Source organism: Erigeron canadensis, chromosome 3 (genome assembly GCF_010389155.1).
Source record: "Erigeron canadensis isolate Cc75 chromosome 3, C_canadensis_v1, whole genome shotgun sequence".
NCBI lineage: Eukaryota > Viridiplantae > Streptophyta > Magnoliopsida > Asterales > Asteraceae > Erigeron > Erigeron canadensis.
The window spans coordinates 20,279,819-20,290,530 of record NC_057763.1 but is presented as its reverse complement, the minus strand read 5'-3'; the positions used below and the strand labels follow the sequence as shown (position 1 = coordinate 20,290,530).

General features: G+C 34.1%; 3 protein-coding genes across 6 annotated transcripts; 2 read left to right on the top strand and 1 right to left on the bottom strand.

Moving 5' to 3' along the window:
- Positions 1-259: 259 nt before the first annotated feature.
- Positions 260-1,420, top strand: LOC122590850 (photosystem I reaction center subunit XI, chloroplastic). The gene is made up of 2 exons (XM_043763026.1): positions 260-509; positions 847-1,420. The coding sequence occupies exons 1-2, from the start codon at positions 345-347 to the stop codon at positions 1,336-1,338; spliced, it is 657 nt and encodes a 218-aa protein (XP_043618961.1). The 5' UTR covers positions 260-344; the 3' UTR covers positions 1,339-1,420.
- Positions 1,421-2,504: 1,084 nt separating this feature from the next.
- Positions 2,505-7,057, top strand: LOC122590874 (cis-3-alkyl-4-alkyloxetan-2-one decarboxylase). Its single transcript, XM_043763054.1, has 13 exons — positions 2,505-2,803; positions 2,902-2,959; positions 3,039-3,094; positions 3,340-3,440; positions 3,792-3,861; positions 3,941-4,010; positions 4,176-4,232; positions 4,361-4,428; positions 4,521-4,601; positions 5,284-5,361; positions 5,490-5,645; positions 6,212-6,364; positions 6,755-7,057. The coding sequence occupies exons 1-13, from the start codon at positions 2,636-2,638 to the stop codon at positions 6,836-6,838; spliced, it is 1,200 nt and encodes a 399-aa protein (XP_043618989.1). The 5' UTR covers positions 2,505-2,635; the 3' UTR covers positions 6,839-7,057.
- On the bottom strand, positions 6,489-10,712 carry LOC122590872. 4 transcript variants are annotated; one of them, XM_043763050.1, is made up of 13 exons: positions 10,532-10,712; positions 10,265-10,381; positions 10,015-10,104; positions 9,827-9,928; positions 9,664-9,747; positions 9,476-9,594; positions 9,282-9,383; positions 9,075-9,191; positions 8,823-8,891; positions 8,675-8,741; positions 8,433-8,573; positions 8,045-8,122; positions 6,489-7,215 (listed from the first exon to the last, which is right to left on the bottom strand). In XM_043763050.1, the coding sequence occupies exons 1-13, from the start codon at positions 10,544-10,546 to the stop codon at positions 7,114-7,116; spliced, it is 1,203 nt and encodes a 400-aa protein (XP_043618985.1). In that variant the 5' UTR covers positions 10,547-10,712; the 3' UTR covers positions 6,489-7,113. The 4 variants fall into 4 exon arrangements, with proteins under 4 accessions (XP_043618985.1, XP_043618986.1, XP_043618988.1 ...); XM_043763051.1 differs by having other exon boundaries at positions 10,015-10,074; XM_043763053.1 differs by lacking the exon at positions 10,532-10,712 and having other exon boundaries at positions 9,827-9,917; positions 10,015-10,074; positions 10,265-10,357.

The following is a 10,712-nucleotide window of genomic DNA, read 5'->3' as shown; positions in this document are numbered from 1 at the left end:
CTATAGATATTCGGTCAAAGATAGTTACATTTCAAAAAGTAATCCCATAAAAATATGCATACATAATTCTATTACAACAGTAAATGACAAAAAATATCTTATCCAATCCATCCAAACCAAATATATTATGGATAGGGGAGAATCTATCCAGCCACAAACGACCAATGACAATTTAACATGTATATAGAAGAATCTTTTTGAGAACCACAGAATAATGAGCTAAAGATATCTGGTTTGCCAAGTCACTATGTTTCTCCTCCTTCTATAACCATTTGGCCAGAGTTGTATAGAACAGAGGCTAAAGAGAAAAAAAAACTAAAAGAGAGATAACTGAATTGATCAAAATGGCAACATCAGCCTCAACCATGGCTAGCCAACTAAAGAGCAGCTTTGCAACTTCATTCACAAGAGGGCTTGTTACTCCCAAGGGCCTTTCTGGTTCACCATTTAGAGTCTTGCCTTCTTCTGGCAAATCCACCTTCACCATCAAGGCTGTTCAAAGTGAAAAGGTCCTTTTTCTTTTCTCAGTTATGACTTTTATCATATGTCTTTATATAGGTCCCTAACTAAAGACAAGTATACTAGCTGAATCCAATTTGGCAACTTAGGAAAAACATCTTTTTAAGTATATAGGTCATGTCCTCATCCAAATAATATTAACCTCATATATATAGTTCTGCTTATATACTCGTTACTTAAGACTTTAAGTGATATATGCATGCTAATTGTCCCCAAATAATGAGTAAACAATCTTAGGTATTAAAAGTCCAAAAGCATTAATAGCCTAATATTACTTACGACAATCGGACAATGGGTAAACAACTAATGTTATGATATGCTATGCAGCCCACTTATCAAGTGGTTCAACCCATCAACGGTGACCCATTCATAGGAAGCCTTGAGACTCCAGTGACATCAAGCCCATTGATTGCATGGTACCTTTCAAACCTTCCTGGATACCGCACTGCAGTGAACCCATTGTTACGCGGTATCGAGGTCGGTCTAGCTCACGGGTTCTTTTTAGTGGGCCCATTTGTCAAAGCAGGCCCATTGAGGAACACTGAGTATGCAGGTGCAGCTGGATCACTAGCAGCTGGTGGATTGGTGGTGATTCTAAGTATTTGCTTGACAATGTACGGAATTGCATCTTTTAAAGAGGGTGAGCCATCAATCGCACCATCATTAACCTTGACCGGGAGAAAGAAGCAGCCTGACCAGCTTCAAACGGCTGATGGTTGGGCTAAGTTCACTGGTGGGTTCTTCTTTGGCGGAATCTCGGGTGTAACTTGGGCTTATTTTCTTCTATATGTACTTGACCTTCCTTACTATGTTAAGTAAGTGTGTAACCATAATTTCGGCCTCTTGGGATTGTTAGAAATGGCAAGTTGTATATTAAGTGGATGATGGTCTTTTTGAAAAATTGTCTATGATGTTTGATATATTTGAGTTTTCATTGAATTTCTTATGGTCATACTATGCTTCTAACTCGACCAATTCTCGACTCAGAGTGATATTAACCCGTTACCACGGGTTCTGTTGGTATTTGGTTGACTTTCGACAGTTCAACACACTGCAACTTAATAATGCATATAATAAACATGTATTCTACAAGTTTAAATTGATTACTTACCCAAATTAGCTTTTCGTCTTCCCTGATAGATAGAACTGTTGTGTACATGACCCTAGCAACTTTTGTAATTAAGTTACTACTTACTACAAATCCACCAAAATGTGATAGTTATGATGGTTTGGCGAATAAGGAGTTATCGCATATTTGTCTTTTAAAGTGATTATCATAATATACAAAAACTAGAACCAGATAATCTGAATAGTTTGTTGCAATAGATGACGCAAAAAGTTAAAGTAATGAATTTCTTAGCAGCAATTACTAAATTTTCATCCATTAAAGTGCAGTTTAAGTCATGCGCACGTTTATATCTTTATGTTCTGCATTTGCTATTGTATGGATGCCACAACAAAGTCAAAAAATATTTTTAATCTCTTTGAAAGACAACTTGAAGTCAAAAATATGCTCATCCATTGATGAGTAACAATCAACAAAATACATCTCAAAATGTTAGTTTGCCCGGCAACCTTGACCTGGTGTTCCTTTACCCCAAGGACTGGCCAATGGATAAGCAATGAGCCGCTACTCTTAAAGAGGGCCATGTTCGAACCAGATATTTAACAAACCTCTCCTTTTGCGGACCCATAACACTTGTGCGCATGGGAAACGATATCTAAATACAATTTTGGATTGGTAGACACTAAATTAAGCTTGAAGTACTTGTTAAGAACAATTTTACGATTCAAGTATGGATTTTGATCAATTCCTTTATCAACTTTTATTTGGCCTCAATTTGATTTATAGCGTTGCACAAGCCTATCCGTTATACGAGTATTAACAACGTTTTTAAAAAAATATGTGTATAAAATAGTATAGTAGTACCATGTGGTGTAAAAGGAGGAAAGAATGAGAACCAAGGAGGCCCTATCTTTATTTAATGATTCAAAAACAAACACAACAACAACATAAGGTTTAAGTAGTTCTTGTCTGTTTTCTTTCTTCCTTTCTTTCTTTATCTACATTCCACTTCATATTTCGTTGGCGCCAAATAAATCCGTAATCCTGAAAATGGCATCAGCCATGATCCTTCAATCCAACAACGCTACTCCCCTGTCCTTCGTCCGAGGCCCAACGTTAGTCAAGTCTAAGAATTACAATCACATCCTTCAGCAAGCAAGGAACAGATCAATCGCATTCACATGCAAATCTAGAAACGATGACGATGATGTTGACAATGTATGTTTAGTTTTTGAATATTTCTTACTTGGTATGTTTTCCATTACTTTTATAGTATTTACTAATAGTAGTAATTACGTAATTGTTAATGATCTTAGGATGGTTATTTGTTGGATGCACCTGTTTCTGCTGGAGATGGCTTCTCGTTTAGCGGAGGTTTATTATAACTTTGTTGTCACAACTAGTAATTCATGATGTGCGGTTTGATTATATATAATGTGTGTGTTTTATACAGGAAAGTATTCCGATGGACCGAATCCAGCTGATGAATGGTTTAAGCAAGGCAAATATGTATGTATAAATATACACATGTTTCTCTCTATTCAGTCATCCATTCATTCAATCATTAGCTAATATTAGATTTAGTGATGTATTTCTACCCTTGTTTAATTTCCTGTAAAGTGCAAATTTTATTCGGGTTCAATTTTCTCTTGGTTTTTGCCTTTTGGTATATAACCTATCATATTGATCACCAAGACAATGTCTTTTCGAATTTAGTCAGTATTTTAATTGTTTTTGACATCTTTAATTATCAGATGAAAGCACATCCTGTTTATGGCGCCGGTGAAAAGGCCAAGGATCCAATATTTGGTCTTACAATGGGTGGCAGTTCTCAAGCCTCCACAGATGTCTTTAGGTACACTCTGAATTATTCTTCTTCTAACTGGTCCTCCATCCATCCACTGACAAATCAACTTTCAGATGTCAATAGATGTTGCAAACACTCGTTGTTTCCAAATATTTTTTTTGGTCATTTGACATGAATTATTTCTAGCTATTAACACTAACGGGTGATGATCATTTACATCATTCGGGTTAAACTCAACCTTTTAATTGAACTTCTTGATGAGTTAAATGTCACTGTTTTCATAGGATGGATGATTGAAAATGATAGTGAGTTAGGTGATTATTTTGCAGTAATTGAAGGTGGACTATTTGCAGGGCTTACCTATTGAAACATGCTCTCTATATATAATTTTTGCACTAGATGGTTTTGCGTAGAAAGTGGAAATGTCGATAAACCTTCTGTTATATTAATTCATGGATTTCCTTCACAAGTGAGTTCTGTTTGTGGATTCTAAATAGGATATGCAGACTGCAAGAGTACTTCTAATTATTTCATTTGTTGTTTTTTAGGCTTATTCATACCGCAAGGTACTGCCACTGCTATCCAAGGATTATCATGCTATCGCTTTTGATTGGCTAGGTTTACATCAAATTCGTTTATTTCTTTCCACTTACTCTTGCAATTTGATGATACACGATATAAATACTTTTCTTTTGTTTCTTATTCTTGGGGTGGATATTTGAAGTTATAATGCTTATATGTCTATAGTCTTGATGCCATCTTTTTTTATTATTATTCTTACAGGATTTGGATATTCAGATAAGCCCCAACCCAAATATGGATTTGATTATACCTTAGATGGTAATTGCTCTTCCACCGAATATGAATTTATTTCTCTATTTAGATATCTTTTCTGAAATTCAAGATTTAAAGAAAAAAAAAACAGAGAATAAAAAGTTTCATATTGTGTAGCATTTGTCGGTATGCAGAATTTACATCGGCTTTAGAATCTGTTATTGATGAACTTTGCGTTAAAAAGGTTTCACTCGTTGTTCAGGTATTGTCTTTCTATCCATTTCAACTTCCTAATTTGTCAGAAAAGACATCTGCAGATAGTAACAGCTAATAAATCACATTCTTAACCTGCAGGGGTATTTTGCACCCATTGTTGTTAAATATGCAAGCAATCATCAGGAGAAGTTGAATGATCTCATACTGCTTAATCCTCCGGTATACACTTTCTCATCTTTCTAGATATGTTTTGTTATGCTTTATTCTGCATATCGTATCAGTTATATAAACATAAGACTTAATTTATTCAAATAAACACCATATCAAGTAGAGGTGCCACTTTAGACACTTATGTGAGTTGAAATTACTAGATTTAACTGAAATGGAAACCAGCAAATAGGTTGAAATTCGCCAAAGTGTTCAAGATACACAACACCTCAGATGATAGTAGTTACTCGTATATTAATAGATTATTGCTGCAAAAATATAGTTATCCTCATGGCATATAACATATTGGTTATTTGTAATACTCAAATAGAAAGAGAGACAAAATCGTTTGTAATTTTCCAGTTTGACCCGTACTAACTAAAAAGATATATGTTGTGACGTGAACCTCTTTTGACCGGATCTCTAATGTTCCAACCCGGCCATGTGGCCATCTCTGCTATAGTGCTGCTATATAGTATAATACATATATGTTGCTGAACCTTATATCTTTTCATGTTCATAGATACCCCTTACCTTTTTAAAGACTGGATAAATAGTCATTTTTGTCAATGTACACAATGTGTTTAAAATTCCTACTGAAATGTGAAATCATGTCTTTATAAAGTTGTTGCCTGAAGACATTATCAGAATCTAATCGCTAATTTTCTCGTAAATTTTGGTTCAATGACTAAAGCTAACAGCCAAGCATGCAAATCTGCCTTCAACATTGTCCATATTCAGCAACTTTTTGTTGGGTGAAATATTCTCCCAGGTATAATACACATTGACCCATGTACATATCATGTTATATTTTGTACTGCATTTACCTCTAGAATATTAAAAGATTTCATTTGTCAATGCGTATATGCTGATCTCTGAACTTGACATCCCACCAACCAGGATCCTTTAAGGGCCAGTGATAAAGCCTTGACAAGCTGTGGGCCTTACAAAATGAAAGAAGACGATGCTATGGTGTATAGGAGACCATATCTTACATCTGGTTCCTCTGGATTTGCTTTAAATGCAATCAGTCGTGCAATGAAGAAGGAACTTAAGGTATAGTACTGTTCTTTGTCTCGTTTACTGTTTTATTATCATGTTGCTGGAGGTGGAAAAATGAGCAGATCGTGCTGGTAACTGGTCAAAATGAATTCAGTAACAATAAAAAGGTTCTTGCATTTCGAGAAGCAAAGGATCTCCTAAAAGTCTTAAAAACTCGATTCAATTCATCCATAGAAGAACTAACAACCCTAATGATATATTAAAATTAATCCTATAGCTTGATTAGCAAGCTGTTATAAATAAAGGCAGCAAAATAATGTTAAAAATGCCCTCTAGAATCTAAATACTTTATATGGATATCCTGTAGAATATAGGTCCTATCATTGGGTTAACAAGTTGACCCATATGACCTGTTCCTTGTAATTCTATGTTTGTTTTGTTTTATTCATAGACCTGCTATAGATAAAACCTCTTAGGAATTGAGCTATTCATAAGTAAAAGGTTGGTTTTGCCACCTCTGGGTAAATTTTCATTAAACAAACAGATATGTGTAGGGAAACAATCTCTTATCAATGTTTTGAGTTAGTCTTCATTTCTTTGGTGTATTAATTATGGGGCAGAATTATGTTGAAGAAATGAGAAAGATCCTGATGGGTGATGATTGGAAAGTGAAAACATCGGTATGTTGGGGACAAAGAGACCGCTGGCTAGAGTTTGATGGGGTTGAAGATTTCTGCAAGGCTGCAAATCTTCGGCTAGTTGAACTTCCAATGGTACTAAAACTTGTCATGAGGACTTTACCTTCTACATATATTAGAGGTGCAAAATGGATGGGTCGGAAGAGTTGGATAACAGGTCAAAACGTTTTATTTTTGTTTGGTGTCTGACTGAAACACATTTTGGTCAAAGTTTTAATGTTCCTTTCCTAAATAGAAAAATATTGTGTCAAACATGATTACAAAACTTATAGCACATGGAAAGGAATACATTTACTTGAGAAAAGATTTATGCAGGACTTTATGCAGGCCGACTTCCAAACCCATAACCTGGATCGACCCATTCATAAGTATATGGGCCAGGATTGCTACCTCCTTAAATTATATTTGCAGCATCCAATATTTCTGGGTAACACATACTATATGTGGCGACATTTTGCTTTGCAGGCAGGACATCATGTACAGGAGGATACTGGTGAAGAACTGGGAACGATTATTGCTGGGCTTGTTAGCAGAAAGGTTCGAATTTGATTGTGTGATCCTATAACATTATCCAAATTATAAGTTGAATTCGTAAACAAATCTCTTTTTTCATACGAGTATATAATCGAAAACATAAGGATGGTATATATATATATATATATATATTTATAATTAATCATTGTTATTTGTGAACTACATATGAATTTGAGAAAATCATGTATATTGACTATTTGTAAAATTATTGTAAGTAAAGGTAATTTGTGGTCATTGCATATATGTATATATATAATATATATATATATATATATATATATTAGTCTCTGTCAATGTTGGTTGTATGGATCAACCCAACAGTCATCTTCTTGAACTGCTTTTCGCCATCTTCTCTTAAATGTTTCTAGTTCGTTAAATGATTGTTTTCGAACCTGCAGAATCAAAAAATAACATTTATATTTGAATCGTTATCTTATAGATTCATTTATGTCTTTCTAGTCAATATGCATCAATAAGATTTTTGTTTAAAGTAAAGTTGATATTAGTAACAACTTTGGCTTCTCATAAAAAAAAATGTATTAGTGTTAACTTTTAATTCCCCTTATCTGAAAAGTTCCCATCAGTTTTCATTGTCAAAATTGAACCATTTTATGTTAAAACTGAAATAACTAGTTAATTGCTTTTGATTCCATTTTGCACGAGACTTTTTTCTCTATAACGAAAATTCTCGTACCTTGAAACTTATTGTGATAACTTTCTAAAATATGTTTATTCTTAACAACTGCATACGAATGAGTCACATTCAAAAAACTGTTATGAAAACTTGGTACACGTTCCTGAAATTTGTAGTCATAATAGAAAAACATTATGCTGAATAAGTGGTCAGTTGGTGGAGTGTTTTTTTTTTTCCGTTCTATTTTCCTTCAGAATTAAATAAATATATCATATAGTCATGCTATTAAAAAAGTTTGTCTACATAATCACATGTTAAGTTTGTTGTAAAAATTAATTTCATGTTAAAAGTTTGTTGTAAAGAAACTTCAGTTTAGGATTACATAACTTGTTGTTAGAAAGCAACATCAATCAGATTCTGCCTGAAAGTATATTGTTACGAAACAAAAAGATTAATCTCGTGTTTTACTAGCTTGTGTTTAAACCATAATGATCAGAATATCAGATTAATACAATCATCATAGTATTAATCAAAAGCTAAAAATTATAAGTTATTTATGAGAATAAGTTGTGCAGAAATACATGTACCTCAGTTCTTATATCAATGTGACTGGTTTCCAATGACACTGCATCCTGTGAAGGCTGTTTTGATGATTCACTATTTGTCTACAATAAAATAAGAATTTTAAATCATTGATCAGTCCACATGATAACATGTGCACTCATTCCTTTCTTCATACTTATGCTCCCAAATCTAACCATGTGCATCAGTCAACTATCATGTTACAAACGTGTGATATACTTTATAAACCATTTTACTTCAACAGAAATAACATGATTCATCAAAAATCGCATATTGATAGTAAAAGATTGTGTGTATTTTAGGCTAACAGAAGAAAAATTTAGTAAAAAGGACTAGAAGTCAAAGGTGACATAAAGTAGTTCAGTATGTATTGTAATTTGTTAAGAAACGAACCTTGTTTTCAGATCCCCCGAGTGTAGGAAGACCATAGTGAACAACATACTCAGAGTCAATAATCCCAATATATTGCGTTCGATTCCCTTGTGCACAATAGCCTAATTGCATGTCCAATCCCCATGCGTGAATCAAGTCATTCTGTCACATATAGAAATATCTTAATTAATAATATCGAGGTGCTTTGTGTGATGCTTAAAATTTTTTATCGACACTCATTATGCGTGTGTATGTGTGGTTACCTGAATCATATACCATACACAACGCCATGCTTCTTTTGAGAATACGGGAGCCATCATCTCAACCCACCTAAAGTAACACATTGAAAATAGTTTCATAAATAAGAAAATGAATCTAAGTTTTGTCTGGATGAAGCTTTGACCATCTTACCCTGTGCAAGGAGGATCTGTACTGTTTCTATAACAATGCTTTTTTGAGCGACTCATTCTTTCGATCCTTCTGTTACCAGGATATGGAAAAAGTCAAAATATATACCAGCTAACAGATTTCAAACCTGATCTGAATTGTTTGAAACTTTGAGAAACTAAAAATGACCCATGTGATACTTGCAATACAATACCACTAGCGCAAGAAGGTTTGATCCGAAAAGTGTAATGTACCCAAATTGCTTTCACTATTTACCTGTGTAACGTTGATCCTATTTCTCGTGTTGTCATTTCATGATGCACCTCTGACTTCTCAGGATCAAGTGCAGGCTGTGATATATGAAGTCCTTCTTTTCTAAGAATGGCTATGTATCTGCATTGTTAAAATCATAAAAATGATCACACTTGTTTGTTGTTTACTGATAATCTTAGGATACAAAAAGTGTACAGACAAATGCGAAACCTTCCAGCATCAAAATTTTGGACACCAAGATCTTCATCCCAGAGAAAAATGTAAGCATACTCTGAGACAACATCTGGGTGCAAGAACCTCTTAGCAAACCACCTGAACCATCCATTGAAAACAAACTGTAATTACAATTGTATAGTACAAGAACTCCACTAAAGTAAAGAACTACATAAAAGAAAGAAATTTACCACTTTGTTTGACTAATAGCAGAAAGATGTATGGCACGACTGCTCCATTCTAAATCCTTCCAGTCATCCACAATTCCGTCATAATGGAAGAGCATGATCACAAAATCGTCTGCTGGGAACTATATTAAACAATGTCAGATGAATCTGTTTATAGCACTATCTTGCCCTTAGGATTAGAGAAAAATTACCTTTTTGATCATTTCATTAACATTTGCTTTTTGCTTCTTTCCAACTGCCATAGCCAATAAATTCATCGGTGATTTGGGGTTTTTCTGGTAAATGATGTGAAACTAGTTATAATTAAAACTATTTCCCCTCAACGTTCAAATTTAAAAGAAAATTAGCGCGCACCCTCTTTTTACGGGGTCCCCATAATGGCCGCATCTCTAGATCAGATGTTTTGACTACAATTCCTTTTGGTAATGCTTCACTCCCATCTTGACTGCAATAATTCTTCAAGAAACATTTTATAGTACAATCAATTTTGAGCTTATTTTATAGATCAAGAAACTTATAGAACATCCGAATGAGCGTCAAACCTCACAAACATTTGTTGGCATAGCTTGTTTGGCATCAACCTTTCGTAGCTCAGGAATCCTCTGAACCAAGATGCCCCGTAAGTTGTGAAACTATTTAAATCATACCGAACAAGTAAATAAACGTAACTTGACAATCAAATGGGGTCAGGTGATGCCTTACGCCAATAACCAAGGGTCCTCTGGATACAAAACACGTTATCTAAGGCAACTACTCTAGAGTATGAACAAATATTTGGAAAGTTTTGTGTACCTGTTTATGCTTTACAATGATGATTGCGCTAGCTATAAAGAAAGCCGCAGAGACTAGTATAACCCCAAAAAAAGTGCCACAAAGTAACGATTTTGATCTCCTTTTTGACAAACTCATCTAGCACATAAAAAAGAACAACTTGAGTAGATTAGTTCAATCTATAACGGTAGCAAAAAAAGGCATCAACTTTAGCTAAAAAGGCACTAACGGGATTGGAAAATAAAAATATCAACAGTCCAAAATGAAAACATATAGTAATAAACTTACGGAAGTGTCCTTCATGTGATCAGCTTACTGCAGAACCTCAAAGTAGATAAATTTTTAAAAGTTGAGATGGATTCCAAGATCAAAAAACAGTATGCAGAATCTTGTTTAATTATTATTATCAAGTATATACATATATAAAAAAAAAAAGATAGTGGCAGAAAGAATGAATTTAAGTGGAAGG

Bases quoted from the DNA above. Each gene is read 5' to 3' on its own strand.
- LOC122590850 (XM_043763026.1), top strand. From the start codon at position 345: ATGGCAACATCAGCCTCAACCATGGCTAGCCAACTAAAGAGCAGCTTT. The intron at 510-846 runs GTCCTTTTTCTT...TATGCTATGCAG, and splicing joins AGGCTGTTCAAAGTGAAAAG to CCCACTTATCAAGTGGTTCA.
- LOC122590874 (XM_043763054.1), top strand. From the start codon at position 2,636: ATGGCATCAGCCATGATCCTTCAATCCAACAACGCTACTCCCCTGTCC. The intron at 5,362-5,489 runs GTATAATACACA...CCCACCAACCAG, and splicing joins TGGGTGAAATATTCTCCCAG to GATCCTTTAAGGGCCAGTGA. The intron at 5,646-6,211 runs GTATAGTACTGT...ATTATGGGGCAG, and splicing joins CAATGAAGAAGGAACTTAAG to AATTATGTTGAAGAAATGAG.
- LOC122590872 (XM_043763050.1), bottom strand. The intron at 10,105-10,264 runs GTACACAAAACT...TGATTTAAATAG, and splicing joins TCATTGTAAAGCATAAACAG to TTTCACAACTTACGGGGCAT. The intron at 9,929-10,014 runs GTTTGACGCTCA...TGTTTCTTGAAG, and splicing joins TGCCAACAAATGTTTGTGAG to AATTATTGCAGTCAAGATGG.